Below are 17,499 nucleotides of genomic sequence, written 5' to 3'. Positions count from 1 at the left end.
CACCTATGTAATTTACATTACAACAGTGTAAAATGTGGTTTACATTAGGCACTTTTTATAACCAGCCTGGTTTCTGAGACTTTCTTCCCATTAAATTTAGATTTTTCCCTCATGGTAATACGGAAAACCCAAAATGTGGAAGAAATACAAATAATGCTCAGCATTTGATGACATCTATACTTGTACCTTTTATCTTAAGTAAATAAAAGTCAAAATGTGATATGCAGCCAACATCAAGGGTCTCAAATATTAAACAGGAATTAAGACTCAGATTATAATGCACTATTGAAATACTAACTGAGGAATAATGGTCAACTCTTTTATAATATTTTCATGAATTCTTTATTTTTGTGTTTTGACAATAGAGAAATATACTTTATTCTTTACTTAAAATGTATAGCAATTACTTAAAAATATTTGCATAAAGGACATAAATGTTTAGGAAAACAATCTTAGCAATAAGTCCCAGAAACATACAAATAATAACTTGCTTCAGTTGAAATCATTGTTGCTTCTTCAGAGCAATAACAGCATAACATCTAGGAGACTTCACAGGATCAAACAACTTCACAAGTGCAGACCATGCAATATCTTCCTGCAAATTGATAAGTAATTCAGATAAACAACCACCTCTGTTTTTATTTAATATTTGATTCTTTGAGAATTGGCCCAAACAATGTATGTACATATGAATAAATGAAAAAAAAACTTTTGGAGAAATAAAAAAAATTATAAAAGAAACAAATTATATGTAAAACTGAATATATTATTTTAGTGTAATTTTAATTGAATATTAATAATATGCACAAATACAGACACAAAATACACATTTTTGAGAGCATCCTTAGAAAATAATTACATATCCCACAGTTAATGTTGAAAGGGGTTATTTTCTTTTTTATATATTTGCATGTTTCAGATTTTCTAATACACACATGTATTAGTTTTATAGGATATTAAAATTAATAATCATATACTTTCTATCATTTTATTAGAACCTGTTAATCTTTGCTTATACTATTTTCCCTAACTATCACACACAGGTCAATGGAAACTGTTCTGAAAAGGGAAATGAGGTACTGATTCTGTCACTTATCAACTTGGGAATCAATGTTTTCTGGTAATTTGGGGTTAGCTGGCCACTTAGGAAAGTTTATCATTATTAAAACTCCTAAACAATACAAATTAGGACAAAGCCACATTTATTAAAATCCATTTGTTTCAAGAAGCCTGCTGAAAAGAAAAAGTGGCCCATATGATAAACTTGTTAAAATAAAGGGTTTATAGTGGAAACTTTAGGCAGAGTATCTTTATGTCTGGTTTTTATTAATTCTGGTTATAAAGTACATGGTGGCTTGTGTTCACTGCTTACATGTAGTAATTATCATATAATTTAAGAAGATAAACTTTATTAAATCAGTTTACTGAAGACATCAACTGGACATGTTTATATGTTAAAAGAGTAGAAAGAATGAATATTTAAAGTAAGAATACATGACAAAAATTATCTCACTAGTTTTATGTAAAATAACTTTATCCCAGCTATGAGTGGACTCACATTAATGCAGTTAATAAATATATTTATTTTGCATTAAAAATAACATAATTTACCTGCTCTTTCAGGTAGCAAAGTCGATCCAGGAGAATCAGTGTTTCTATGCATGGAGCAAGAACAACTTTCAGCTGAAAGAAAGAATAGATAGGATAGTTGTACTTAAGAAGAAAGAGATTTGTTTATTTCCTTGACATTTATGTATTAACTGCAAACATAACACTACAGAAAGGGAGGGGGAGGGGAGGAAGTTGCTTAAACAATGTATATACATATAAGTAAATGCAAAAACGATAAAATAAAATAAGAAAGTGTACCTATAGAATTTACATAGGCCAAATCTCTAATGCCCTTTGTATATTTTCAGAAAATAAATACTGCACAGATCAAAAGTTTTTCTTTAATAATAGGAAAAGAATGTTAAGTGACTTTGAGGTAGAATCCAGCAAGCAATCATATGTGATAGAAAGCTTTTAAAGGAGTACTAAGAATGAAATTCATTAAAAAGAATGCTCGTGAAATAACTGCATCAAGACCAATATGTGTTCAAAGGGCTCTGAAACTTCTTTCCATTTATAATACACTTTAAATCTACCATGTGCTCTCTTTATTACATTACTGACACCCAATATAGTCCTGAAATAGGAAATGATCCAAAAGCAGTTTTTCTACAGAAAAAGAAAACAACACAGATTGGTTGGCTCATAATAAAACTCAGTAGAATGGTATTCAAGTTTAGCAACATTTCCAATTCAACATGTTCAAAGCTAAGATTTACCATATTAAATGCTTCCAGTTCATTCATTCTCGGCTTATACTTCTCATAGTATTCCATTATATTTTTTTCTGATAGCTTCAAAATAAAAACAGTAACAATAAATTTATCAGCAGTCAAAAATAGCTAGATAGAATTGTTTTCTATATGAAACACATTCCTAAACATATTATCAATTTTGAGATGACCTTAGATGTCTAAAGAGCTCTCTTTATAGAAATGAACCTAAGTAAATCTTCTGCATTGACATAGGTTAATATATCATAAATAAAATTACTAATGTCTTCTTAATATTGTTTCATTTCAGTAAGTTGTGATAAAATATTTACTTTCACTTATAACAGAAATCTAATAAGCATTTTTGAATAAGTTAAAATTTAAGATGCTATACGTAAACCTATATCCTAGAGAAAGATTCAAAGGTAACAGGAACACAGTAAGTCTCATATATTTATATTGGAGGTAATTTTCTGTAATATACACTTACAAATCCATCAATAAGCAGTCCTTCCCATTTATCCTCTAACCTATATCCACAGTATGTTAGTCCTTGTACTTAGGAAGCTACTTTCCAGTTGACTTACATGTTTCTGCACTCACCAGTTAAGCTTTATGATTATTGAATCATTTCTAAATCTAAACTTTTTAATCACATTTACTTTGTTGTATAAGTATTACATAATCAGTGAAATATGAATTAAAAAAGAAAATACATTTATATTAAGTTGAATGCTTTTGCAATGGGCCTAACAATTTCTTTTCATCAGAAGAAATTGCTGTGAAAATACAAAGAAAGACTAGATAAACTGAAAAACCTGAAAAGATTTGTCAGATTTTCTTGCCAATGTCTAAATGAATTTTTTTCAAAACCATTGTTCTTTATCTTATTGCACTTAGCTTCTTCTGAATTTAAAGTAGAAAGATTTTTTAACGTGGTTTCTTGGATTCTCTTTATGCTGTTTCTCTTTTGTAATAAACTAGGAAGAACAGTCTGGTTGTTAGTTGCCTTTGTTCCAAACTTGCTGGTTTTGCATCTCAGGAGATCACTTCAGAGAATGATGCTTGGTTGGTTTTGTCTGAGTTCTGTGACCCTGGGCATTTCCTCTTGGCCTTGTTCTGAATCCTCTTTTATGCTCATTGTACTTCATGACACATATAGTTTGAGATTTAAAATGCCCTTTGGTTTTGTTAAGGAGGGTGCCTGTTTTCTGTTTCTCATTCTATATGTTGCTCTTGAGTCTTTCTTTTTTTTTTTTTTTTTTTTTGGTGGGACTTGGGTTTGAACTCAGTGCTTTATGCTTGCAAAGCAGGTGCCTTACTGCATGAGTCACACCTCCAGCCATTTTGCTTTGGTTATTTTGAAGACAGGATTCACTGTCTGTTTGCCCTAGCTGGCTTTGAACTGTAGTCCTCCTGGTCTCAAACTCCCAAGTAACTAGAATTACGGGCATAAGCCACTGGTGTCTGTATTGCTGTTAAGTAATTCTTGAAAAAAAGGTTATGATATCTACTGTCCTATTTAAAAAGATAAGACTGTTGCTTTACTTTAAGTGAATCAATGCTAGATAGATTATGTATTATATGCATATTTGATGCAAAAACGTAAATGTAGAGCTTTAAGCAGTGATATCCTCTGCTAACCACTGGACTAAAACCAAAACAAAACAAAGCCAAAATGGCCCTGTTTTTACACCAAAAGAATGGTTAATAAAAAGTATATTCATATGTTTTTTTGAGAAACAGTGCTTATGGTATAAGTCAATGCTTTAGTGAACTTTGCTTCTTTTTCCTTCTTTTTGTTGTTTTGAGACAGGCTCTTGCTATGTAGTCTAGGCTGGTCCCAAACTCACAATCCTGTCTCCTCCTCCCCAGTGCTGGATTTTCAATCTGAACTCTTGGCCTTAACTAACTTTTTCAATCAAATATTCAAAAACCCATTTCATCAGATTAGATCATAGAAATTTTAAGGAAAAATTCAAAATTAAGATACAATCTCATTTAATCCAAACATCAATCTTTAAGATACACATATTTGTGATCTCATTTTATATACAGCATTATTAAGAGTTAAAACTAGTAAGAGCCTAGGAAGGGTCAACTTCCTGGTGATAGAAGAATGTATCAGAATTGAGGCAAATCCAGTATAGGTCAAATTTAGGCAAGCACACGAAAGTTTACAAATTGAAAGTATACACTGAATGGGTGGAGCACTGGACATGAATGGTGTTGTTTTCCTGTTTTCCAGTACCTACATTCTAGAGAAAGGGACTAGTATGAGTTAGGTTGTATACAAGGCCCCTAACTTAGTGGGCTGTGGGTCAGTGTCAGGAAGATAACCAGTCCTAAAGAGAAATTGGAGAGGGAACAGCAAACCATACTCAGGCATTTTAGTTCATGCACCGCTGTCCCTTTAATATGCTGAGTTACTTTGGCTCTAACAGTCTGTGCTAGACAATGTATGTCTTATTACTCAACATGTTGACAAATGTCATCCTGTGTGCAACAATTTCAATATTCAAAGTTTTAAATATAAGCATCTTTTTTCAAACTTCTGTTTCATCATTTCTTCAATTTCTCCAGCCTTTATTTGAAGCCTTAATTCTTTAATTTGCTTTAGAAGTACATTTATTTTGTCTATTATCAAGCATGGAGTTTCTCTTTATTCTTTCTCTTGGGCTTGTTTGTTTGATGACTGCTAGTTTTAGAAAAACTTGAAATTTATGGGTAATAAGATAAAGGTTTATTATAAAAAAAGAAAATATATAATGTTCTCATCTATACCTATTCAATTGCTAGTGGAAAAAAATAAACTTTCAACTACCATTTGAAAAATAAAACTTATATACAAAATACTGTATTTAGCTTATATTCACCTCCAAATGAGTACTGGAACATCATATAATTATTACATATTTCATTTCAGTTAAATAAGTCATTTGTAGATTCTGTATATTTTAATAATTCTAAACTACTATGATATTTAGTGTTTTCTCCTATATTAGCAGCAGTATTAAGACAGTTAAATAGCTATTTTTTTATTATTAAATAAAAAATAAATAAAAGGTATAATGTCTTTTCCTTTTATTTGTTCCTGTTTTGTCAATGATAATATCTTCTACTACTTCCTAGAGGTACTGGGTGCCATGGAGACATTTGTGTACCTAATGTTTCTCTCTGGTTAGTTGAAAGAGTAAAGATGATTTTTAAAGGCAATGTGGCTGTTCTTACTTAGAGTTGGACTTAGGTGAGATTTTTCTACTGCTTAATAGGAATCTTCTCTGATCTTCTGCACATTTGCCATTAAATGTTATTAAGCTTAGGCTTTGCATTCAGATTTGGCATATTGTTTTTGATCACAGTTTGAAAGAAGTGTAATTGTTAACTCATTTCTTCACATTAATTGCTCCAAATATATATAATACTAAGGTACAGGAAACTTTATCATTAATGATATGCTTATTTTCAAGAAAAGTTTGAGGTGGCTTATAATATGAAGCATAAAAGTATATCAACAGCAGGGACATTAAAGAAAAAGTACATCCCCAAGCATAAGTAGTTAAAGGAGAAGAACATGATACCAAAGTAACTTAGATAAGGGGCAGTTGTGGGAATCAAGCATACATTTAACACTGAGCTTCCTAATAGCTAAGGCAAAAAAGAAAGAAGGGTGTTCTTTGGAGTAGATCATTACCATCAAGAAAAAGTGAACAGAAATTTATGTAAATTATCATGTAGCAAAATAACACAAAACTTTCTAATTGAATGCCCAGGAGTATCTTTGAACCAAACAGATGAACACTCTAAATGCTTCCAAATCCTAAGCCCCATTTTAATGGCCATTTGCCCAAACACTGCTTGAGGAAAGGGTCACAGGCTATTAGTTAAGCGGAGGTCACCCCAAAGCTACACATGTGGTGAACACACATAAGACTGCTGTTGTATTGATTGATTGTATTGTGTTAAAATATGGAAAACTGTTGTAATAAGAATTATTAGCTAGTGTGTGTTAGGACTAAGAAACCAAGCCAGAGAATGACAGGCTGATATGCAAATAAGCCAACCCTAAGGTGGGGAGACTGATAACATTAACTATGAGGCCACTACCAAGCATAAAAACCCAAGCCTTGCTATCACTTATCGCTCTTCTCCTGAATGCTGGAGACCACGCTGTCGGAGCCCGTCCTGAAGCTCTGACACAGAGGCAGCCACCGCTTGAGAGTGTACCCCTTCTCCTGATGACCGGGTGTCGCTGGCGAACTGTGAGATTGATCTGCAACTAAGATTGACTGTAAGGATTCGGCTAAGAAAACGCTGCATGGTGAGTGAGGCTTGGGGAAGGCCTGAGTAAATTCCTGGCTGGCTGGGGTAAAAGAGGACAGGACACTAGGATCCATGTGAGAGTGTTGTGTGGATTTGTTTGAATAAAATCCTATTCTCTGAAGTAAGAGTCTCCCGTATTCGATTGGTATTGAACCGTAAGTGCTCGCGACAACACACATCTCTTCTACTTCTCTCAGCTTACTACACTGAAGGTTTTTTTACATCACTATTTTTTATTAGGTACAAGGAAGGAAAAACTGTGATAATACCACAGATGTACAGTATAATTTGAAAAAGTTCACCACCTCTATTAGATTTCCTTAACCTTCCTCCTTCCTCACCCTCACCCCCTTTTCATATGGTGTTTGGCGAGTTTCATTATGCTGTCTTCACACATATGAGTAACTTATTTGATCTTCTTTGTCTCCTCCTTCCTCCCTCCCCCCTCCATGGACCCCTTTCCCCAGATAATCCCCCCTTTTGCATTTAGGGTTCTTGTGGCATATAACAGGGCTGCTGTTAGCTCACAAGGAAAAAAAATCCCCCAATTTCCCTATGAGTGATGCAGTTTGGGCCAATGCACTTGTCTTAGCAAGAACGTGGGCTAGAATTTTAGCTCTCATTTGTGCCAACAGCTAGATGCCCTTGTGCAGAGCAAACAAAGTATAACCCTATGTGGTACTCCTATTGATGAAAGGCATGGAAAAAAAATCTATCAAAATAGTTATAAAAGAGACTAATGAGTTAATTAGATGTTATTCTGTAATTAGAATGGGAAGAAGGTTAACTAAAAGTGATGTATAAACAAACTTTGTTGGAAGTAAAGCACAAATCACCAACAAACAACCTAGGTATAGGCAAAAATAATAAAAGAAAAATTATCTAAACAAAGAGTAAAACATTTGCTGGTTTATGAGGTGTATAACTATAATGGTGAATGATTAAAAAACATCTATGGCTTAACAAGTAACTTGGTTACTCTGGCTGCTTTGAATCCTGCTTCCAGTTGGCAAATTACATTCTGATTAGTTTATGCTGCACGTCTCTTTCTGGTTCCTGCAAAGCTGACAGATTCCTGTCTTTCTCATGAGTATTCCTGGAATATCTCCTATCCAATTACTAAGAAAACCTGAGCAAATTTTTATTTATTTCAATCAAAGGGCCAAGTAACAAATTCATTCCTTTTTTAAACCTTGAAAAAAGTAAACAACATAATCATATTTGACAATATGTCCTTATAGGAATAAACTGCTATTGGTATAAGAATATAAAGCTGTTAATGGAAGGCTTTTTTCTCTTTTTGGCGGTACTGGGGTTTGAAATTAGGGACCCCCAGTTATAAGACAACCACTCTACCACTTGGGCCATACCTCCAACCCTTGTTGCTTTAGTTTATTCTTCAGGTAAGAGTCTCATGCTTTTTACCCTGTCGCTGGACTTAGACCTTCATCCTCCTAGCTAGGATTACGGGGATGTACTACCATACCCAGTCAGGAATATAGCTTTTTAATGATGTGATTTGATATAAAAATGAAACTAGAATATTAAGAATTACATATGGATAACCTATCCCGTAAAAGCAGGTGGATCATGTAATTTGTTATCAAAACTGAGCTACTTCTGAGAATGAAAAGAAAGTGTTCTTAATAATTAGGGGAGTACAATAGGTATAAAAATAGGACTTTGGGACAGGACAAGACATATATTCACTATACTAAAAAAAATTGCTTTCAAATAGCAAACGTCTCAACTTAGCTTTTGACAAAAAGCAAAATAACAGGGAGTCCCTTGCTTCTTAACTAGAATGCTCATCTTTGAGGGCAGGGACCATTATATCCTTATTATTCAAGAACTTTCTGTGAAGAATTTAATGTTGGGGGTCTTGATGAACACATAGAAGTGTGGAGCCTAGTGAAAACAAGTGAATTCCTTGCGTGAGCATCAGAAAAGATCTGTCTACCACAGACCAGTCCTTTCCAAACTTTAACGTGCCTATTTGTAGCCTGGGATCTGTTAAAATGTGGATTCTAATTTAGGAGGTCAGTGGACCCTCAGGGCTCAAGATCCTGTATTTCTCCCAGATTCTGCTTGTGCTGCTTATCCTCACACTATACCTTGAGAAGCAAGTGTCTAGATAGCTTTGACGGTTGCACAAAATGGAATGATGTTAGGTTAATTGGGATGAAGAGGGAAAAAGAGAAGATCCAAAAGAGAAACAACAAATAAGGATTTGACACTCAGACCTACTCTATATCTGTATCTTTTATAATGTGGTTTCTCATTCTTGACTTGCAGAACAACAGAAGCTATGAGGTTGAAGTAGAATTTAGTGGAGAGCGTTCCTCTGTTATTGAGCAAGATCAAGGCATCTTAGAGCATTTATGAAATACAATGAGTAATTTAAGGGTAGTTGTTGGGAGATTGAAGGTCATATTCTAAAGTGATGAAGGCTTACCTAAAATAAAATTTGGCAGCATGACAAGTGGTGATTGAGGGTTTAGTCATTAAGAATTGAGACTCTGCAATCCTTCTGGATATGTATCAAAAGAAAATTATCACTGTGTAAAGGCATCTACATTTCCATGTGCATTGCAGCATTATTCACAATAGCCAAGAATTAGTCTGTGGATGGACAAAGAAGTAGTGGTACGTACACACACACACACACACACACACACACACACACACACACACAGAGGAATACTGTTCAGTCTTCAAAAAGAAGGAAATCCTGGTATTTGCCAAAAGGTTATGTTCTGCCACAAGTTGTTTTCAGTGGTACAGATTTAGCTTTAACTTTACTGAGATCACTAAACATACTTTTTCAATAGACCTACACTTTATGGAAGGCTGAAAGAATATTAGTGTTAAGTTGTTACACCTATTCAAAATGAGAGATCAAGGAAGATTTTTTAAAATTAGTGTCTATGAATTGTACAAGGGGCTTCTTTGTGTTATTGTCACACATGCACGTAATATGCTTCCATCAATTTATCCCCTCTAAAAACAATTAATAGGTTTCATTACTGTATTTCAAACATGCAATTAACATACTTTGATTCTATTCACTTCCCCCCATCTCCTTTTGCTCCTGCTGATCCCACCCAACTTCTGTCTTCTATTCTTATGTCAGTTTTTAGGTCTAGATTCTGCAATGAGAGAAATCGTGATATATGCTTCTCTGGGTCTGGCTGACTTCACTTAACATGATGATCTTCAGTTCCACCCATTTTCCTGAAACAACATTATATATATATTTGTTGTTGTTATTTTTGTGTTTTTTTTGTGCAGTAGGGGACCTGAACTCAAGGATTTGTGATTGTTAGGCAGACACTCTACTGTTTGAATCACAGCCTCAGCCCTTTAGCTTTGGATATTTTTGAGAAAGGTTCTCATGTTTAAGACCAGACTGGTCTGGACCATATGTGTCCTGCAGAGTGGGAATGACAGTCTCACATCACCATGCAGTTTTTATTTATTGAGGTGGGGTCTCACATATTTTTTGCCTGGGCTGGCTTTGAACTGCAATCCTCCCAATCCTTGCCTTCTGAGTAGCTACAATTTTAGGCTACAGTCACTGAATTTTGCTGTTTTTAATGGCTGAATAATACTCCATTTGTATATATATCCCTTCATCAGTTGATGGGCATGTAGGCTGAATACTTAGGGTGGCTACTATGAATAGTGCTGCAATAAACACGGTTATGTGTTATATTTCTATTATATGTTGATTTTGAGTCTTATGTATATGTGTCCAGGGGTGGTATAGCAGGATCATATGTACGCTACATTGTTAGTTTTTTGAGGACCTCTATACTGATTTCCATAGGGTTGCACTAATTTTCATTATCACCAACAGCAGTATCCCTTGGTCCTCTTCTCCCCCCTCTCCCCTTGTACTGGCAAGCATTTATAGTTGTTTGTTTTCTTGATGACTGCTGCCATTCTGATTTGAGTAAGATGAAATCTCAGTGTTGCTTGGTTGTGCATTTCCTTCATGGCTAAGGGTGGTGAACATTCCCTCATGTATTCGCTGGACAACTGTTCTTATTTTGAGAACTATCTGTTCAATTCATTTGGACATTTGCTAATTAGATTACATGTTCTTTTGGTATTTAATTTTTTAAGCTATTTATTTATTCTAGATATTAATCCCTTGTGAGATAAATATCTGGCAAAGATTTTCTCACATTCTGAAGGCTGTCTCTTCATTCTGGTAATTGTGTTCCTGAATCAGCAGGATTAATACTGTGAAAATGGCTATATTGTTGAAAGCAATAAACAGACTCACCCCCATTAAAATTCCAATGTCATTCTCCACAGATACAGAAAAATCAATCCTAAAATTCATATGGAAGTACAAAAGACCCTGAATAGCCAAGCAATCCTGCACAAAAAGAGCAATGCTGGAAGTATCACAACATTTGACTTCAAAATTATACTACAGAGCCATACTACTGGCACAAAAACAAACATGTATACCCACAGAATAGAATAGAGAAACCAGAATTAAGGCAACTCAGCTACAGGTATCTGATTTGACAAAGGTGCCAAAAACATGTTGGAGAAAAGACAGCCACTTCAATAAATGGTGCTGGGAAAAGTGGATATCCCCACATAGAAAACTAAAACTGGATCCCCATTTCACACTCTGTACAAAAAAATTATTCAAAATGCATCAAAGATTACAATGTAAGACCTGAATCTTTAAAACTGCTACAGAGAAACATAGGGAAAATGTTTAAGGTTATAGGCATAAACAATGACTTCCTGAATAGTACTCCAATAGCTTAGGAAAAAAGATCAAAGAATTGACAAATGGGATTGCATCAAGTTAAAAAGCTTTTTCCACAACAAAACAATCATTTTGAATAAAAAGTCTTCAAAATGTAAGAACAATATATTGTAATCACTGTTCATCTCCCTTTCCTCATGCTTCTTGGTACAACATGTAAAATAACACTGTTTAAAAATATGGGGCTTATAATGTGAATGTTTAGATGACTATAAATGGAATCACTGAAATGACAAGTTCTCCAAGACAGTGGTTTCCAACTGGGAGCAATTTTGGCAATGTCTGGAGACCTTTCTTTCTTTCTTTTTTTTTTTTTTTCTTGTTAAATTTTTTTGATTGTTATGCTACTGCTGACATCTAGTGGACAGAAGTCAGAGATACTGTTAAATATCCTATTATGCACTGGACAACATCTCACACTGAATTATCCAAATGCCAATGTTGCTGTGTTTAAGAAACTAGGCTCTTGATAAAAGTTCAGTGCTATCTTTCACAACTAACTATAGGGCTTCTGAATTCATCTTTCAAGATGTATATGAGACATTTATATGTCCAGCACATGCAGCTTTGGTCTCCTTTGGAATGACAATGTCTGGTAATGTTTTGTTTGTTTCCACATTTAACATGATTTCTTGTGACTAAGAACTTATCCAGAGCATAGGAGATTTTCTTGGCAATTCACTTGCTTAACATAGTTTTGAATATGAAATGTTATTTAAAAGATAATAAACACATCAATAAATTCACCACAACCCAATTATATAGAAATGCTTGTTAATAAATAATTATAAATGGAGTCAAGTATCTTTTAATATTTTGGTATATATAAAAATTAAAATTTAATGGTCTAGGGACTTTTCAGTGTTTAGAATTTCATGTGAAAATCAGTGTCTTTTAAAATAAAACTATACAAACATTTCCTTTTATTGTTCTTGTGGTCATAACTTTCCTCTTAGTAATGGTATTTCATGATGTGGGAGTAAACAAGATATTTGCATTGTATCAGAAATAAAAGTTTAGCTTTAATAATTTTTCTTACTTCCAAACACTCTGACCTGACAGATACTGTTCCTTTAAAATCTTTGCTTAAAGTTAAGACAAACTGTCCCCTCTAAAACCAAATACTTATATATTTACTTCTTTTCACTAGCACATTCTTTTCCCCCATTATCATGCTGTTTGGTACTGTCTTCTGATGTATTCAAGCTTAGATTTTCTTCCCCTCCATTTACTCTATTTACCACATTGTTTAAAAAAATGGACTTAGTGTTTTTTATGAGAAAATCAGAGGGGCACTATTATCATCATCATTAACAATAAAATACTCATTTCATTTAAGACATTTCTTTTATGTAGTGGTACTAATCTACATTAGCCTTTTTTCTTTTAGTTTTAATTTTATTACTGGTGTTTAGGGTTTTGAGATTATTTGGGCCAATATTCAAGTTCCAGGTCTATCACATACTAGCTAGTTCTTTGAACCAAGAAAAATGACTTGTTTTTTTCTGATACTCTCTTTCTAGATCAATTAGATGTGAATAATGAAAATATCTACTATGTTTCTTTTCATAAAGAGACATTATTTTAGGTTCATAGCAAAACTGAAACTGAGCAAAAATTATGTAACACTGAATGTATACCTTGCTTTATACATGCACAGACTACCAACAGAATGATGTATTTCTTATAGTTAATGAACCTACATTGACACATCGTTATCATCCAAAACTATAATTTATATTAGGATTAACTATTAGTAGTACTGATTTTATGGGTTTGGATTCCATTCTTGGATTGTGACTTTGATGTTGTACCTGGAAAGTCATTATTATACCAAAGGTCAGAGTCTCTCTTGTCATTGTCTAGAAATTTTATAGCTCTGTATTTTACATCTATGATTCATTTTGCATTGAGTTTTGTGAAAGATGTAAGCTTTGTGTTCAGATACATTATTTTTTCACATGCATAGGTCCTATCGTTTGAGCACCACTTGTTGAAAAGTCCTTCACTGCTCCATTGTATTGCCTCTGCTTCTTTATGAAAGACCACTTGACAGTATTTGTGTGGGTACATTTCTGGGCTTGTGATTCTGTTGTTTTATGTATTTGTCTATTAGCTTGTCAGTATCAAACTGTCTCAATTACTGTAGCTTTTGAATAAATCTTGAAGTAAAGTAGTATTAGTCCTTCAACTTTGTTCTCATTTAATGTGTTAGCTATATAAAATTTAGAATCAGCCCATCAACATCTACAAAATAATGGTCTGAGATTTTGATTAGGATTGCATTATATATATAAATCAAGTTGGGAAGTACTGACATCTTGACAATATCGAATCTTCCTACAGGTGAACATGAAGTAGCTCTCCATTTATTTCTTCTTGATTTTATTCATCAGTTTTGTGCATATTGTTACGTTTAAATATTTCACTTTGGGAGAGGGTGCTGAGGTAAATGCTGTTGTGTTGCTAATTTCGAATTCCATTTGTTCACTGCTGGTATATACAGGAAAGTGACTGACTTTTGCATATTAACCTTGTATCCTACAACCTTGCTTTAATCACCTATTATTCCCAAGATATTTTTTGTCATTTCTTTTAGATTAGGTGATCATGCCATGAACAAGGATAGCTTTATTTCTCCCTTCCCAATCTGTATATCTTTCATTTCCCTTACATGTCTCAATCCACTAGCTAGTACCTATGGTATGATGTTAAAAAGCAGTGATGAAAGACAACATTCTTATCTTTTTTCTGATCTTAGTAGGAAAGCTCTGAGTTCCTCACATTAAACATGTTGCATGTAGGGCTTTTTAAAAATAGATACTTCTATTAAGTTGAGAGTTTCCAAATATTTCTATTAAGAGTTTTTTTTTTAAATCATGAATAGGTGTTGGGTTTAGTCAAAGCTCTTTATATCTGTCCCTATGATCATGTGACTCATCATTCTTATCCTGCTGATACAATGGATTACATTAATTTACTTTTAAAAGTTGAACCCAGGTTTCATAACTAAGACAGATCCCACTTAAGAAATCTATACTTAAAAAAATATTTCTTGCATGGCAAGTCTATTGGTAATAAATTTCTTCAGTTTCATTTGCCTGAGAAAGGATTTTCCCTTCACTTTTTGAATAACAATTTTATAGGCTAACGAACTGTATTTTGGTGTTTTCTATCAATATTATACATATTTTACTGTGGTATCTTATTGTTAACACTGTTTCTGCAGAAAATTTGGATACAATTCTTATTTTTATTCCTCCATAGACAAGGCATTCTTTTTTTCTTTCATTTTTAAATATAGTAACACCTCCTTGATAATAAGGTGTTCTTTTACGTTGCATCTTTTTAAGATATTTTTTCCATAATTTTGACTTTTTCAGTTTGAAAATAACTGTCTAGGTATAATATTTTTGTTATTTATCCTAATTGGTGTTCTCTCAGTTTTCTGAATCTGTATTCTGGTGTCTTGAATCAATTTGGGGAAACTTCTATCATTATTAATTTAAATATTTCTTCTACTTCTTTCTCTGATAACACACACACACACACACACACACACACACACACAGAGAAGTTTTTCCACTGTCCTAGATTTTTTCTTTAGTATCTGTTCTTTTTGTTTCACATTTTTCTACCGATGTATTCTATGCTTAGAGGTTGTTCTCGCAGCAGTGTCCAGTGTACTAATAAGCCCATGAAAGGCATTCTTCATTGCTGTTATAGTATTTTTTATCTCTAGCACTTTTTGGTTCTATCTTAGACTTTCCATCTCTCTTCTTACATTGTCCATCTATTCTTGCATGCTGTCTAATTCATCAGTTAGAACCCTTAGCATATTTAGACATCTGATCTGACAAATCCTTACTATATGAATTAAATTATAATGCTTGTTTTTTCAAACTGTTTATTACCTTTAGTACGTCTTGTAATTTTTTCTTGATATCCACATGATACACCATGTAAAAGGAACTGTTGTAAATAGGCCTTTATAGAATGGTGGTAAGACGTGGGAGAAGGGAATGTGTGATTGGGTCTTCGTCTGTAAGTGGGCCTGGTCTCTGGACTATGAACTTCATCAGGGCTTCTCAATATTTTCACTTCTTCTTAGGTGGTTAGGATTGCTAGAGTAGGCTGGAGTCAGGTACCTTCCTTAGTCAAAAGGCTACAGATGACCAGAGTTAGGTATTTTTTTTCCTCTATGTCTGTTAGGCTCTGATAAAACCCCAGCAGCTTAGGCTTTGGTTAAATAGTATCTCCTTAGGAGTAGACCTTGTTAAGGATAGAGTGCTCTGATGCATTTAAAACAGAGGAGGAAGGAAGTACACCAGAATCAGGTTGTACTTATGGAAGTAAAACTTACAAAAGTGTTGCTGCTTCCATATGATTGGTTGCATCTCTACTTTTCAATTCTTTTTTCTTTATACTGAGCCTCTAATAAATTGTCAATTACAGTTCAAGTTTTCTTACCCTGGAACTGGTTCCTATGGAGGTTCTACTTGTGGGTTTGCTTCTATAAGTTTTGAGTTTCTGTATTTGCCTCTCTCTTTCCAACTTTGTGGTCAGTGGTTTGCCCTATGACCTCTTTGTCTTAAATACTTAAGAGTTTTGGATTTGTTTTTGTTTGTTCAGCCTTTTACATGTTGTTAGGATTGAGTAGAGACTTTCAAGTAGAAACTGTACACTGCAAATATTTTGGTGGTGAAGAGTTAATGAGATAATATTGTAAGTTCTTTAGCATATCTACATGTACTTAGAAGGGGTTAGCTAATAATGTGCTATTAGTTATAGACTAATAAATATATTAAGGAACATTTACTGTTGTTAGTATTAGGGACAAACCTGGGAAGACAAAATGAGAAGAAAGGATAACTAATAATCTTTCCAGATTTTTACTGTTTGGTTTTTTCAAAGGTAAATACTTTTTTAGCTTAAGTACTATATAGTGCCTATTTTAATTCATTTACATAAGAATAGGAGGGCCTTCATTTCAGTAACTCAGTATAAATATATGCGAATCATATCAACTGAATTATTACAAGTAATATGCACAGAGATCAAAATGAAAGTAGTATTATATAGTTAGCTATTACTATGTATAAACATTGTGCTAAGAACTTTACTATTTTACCTCATTTAATCCTTCCTAAATCCTATAGATTTCTGTGACCATTTTATGGGGAAGGAAACTAATTAGGACCTAGTCCAACTTTAAGTAATAAAAAGCTTTAAGTAATAAAATTATTACTTGGAACTCCTGATGTTACAACTTTCCAGAATTCTCCCATTTAAATGGGTTTTGAATTTAATATTTAAATTTTTAATTAGTTATAAAACTATAAATGCATTTAAAAATTAAGGATTCTCTCATTTTACTTCTAATTCCCATTTATACTTGTCTTTTTTTAAAAAATTATTTTATTATTCATATGTGCATACAAGGCTTGGGTCATATCTCCCCCCTGCCCCCACCCCCTCCCTTACCACCCACTCTGCCCCCTTCCTCTCCCCCCCCACCCCCTCAATACCCAGCAGAAACTATTTTGCCCTTATTTCTAATTTTGTTGTAGAGATAGTATAAGCCATAATAGGAAGGAACAAGGGTTTTTGCTGGTTGAGATAAGGATAGCTATACAGGGAGTTGACTCACATTAATTTCCTGTGCGTGTGTGTTACCTTCTAGGTTAATTCTTTTTGATCTAACCTTTTATCTAGTTCCTGGTCCCCTTTTCCTATTGGTCTCAGTTGCTTTTAAGGTATCTGCTTTAGTTTCTCTGCGTTAAGGGCAACAAATGCTAGCTAGTTTTTTAGGTGTCTTACCCTATCCTCACCCCTCACTGTGTGCTGTTGATTTTATCATGTGCTCAAAGTCCAATCCCCTTGTTGTGTTTGCCCTTGATCTAATGTCCACATATGAGGGAGAACATATGATTTTTGGTCCTTTGGGCCAGGCTAACCTCACTCAGAATGATGTTCTCCAATTCCATCCATTTACCAGCGAATGATAACATTTCGTTCTTCTTCATGGCTGCATAGAATTCCATTGTGTATAGATAC

At 33.8% G+C, this 17,499-nt stretch overlaps 1 protein-coding gene across 7 annotated transcripts in view; it reads right to left on the bottom strand.

The window, feature by feature from the left end:
* Positions 1-326: 326 nt before the first annotated feature.
* The window catches only part of Mettl25 (methyltransferase like 25), a 94,819-nt gene continuing 77,646 nt past the window's right edge, over positions 327-17,499 (bottom strand). For 4 of the 7 annotated variants that reach the window (XM_074084054.1, XM_074084053.1, XM_074084056.1 and 1 more), the window contains 3 exons: positions 2,331-2,405; positions 1,612-1,683; positions 327-595 (listed from right to left, as the gene is read on the bottom strand). In XM_074084054.1, coding sequence (XP_073940155.1) covers positions 503-595; positions 1,612-1,683; positions 2,331-2,405 — 240 coding nt within the window. In that variant the 3' untranslated portion in view covers positions 327-502. Of the gene's footprint in view, positions 596-1,611; positions 1,684-2,330; positions 2,406-17,499 lie in introns of those variants that run through there. The other 3 variants (XR_012450921.1, XR_012450917.1, XR_012450925.1) reach the window with 3 other exon arrangements.

Source organism: Castor canadensis, chromosome 8 (assembly GCF_047511655.1).
Source record: "Castor canadensis chromosome 8, mCasCan1.hap1v2, whole genome shotgun sequence".
NCBI lineage: Eukaryota > Metazoa > Chordata > Mammalia > Rodentia > Castoridae > Castor > Castor canadensis.
Note: the sequence above shows the minus strand (reverse complement) of the source record. Positions and strands in the feature narration are given on the sequence as shown.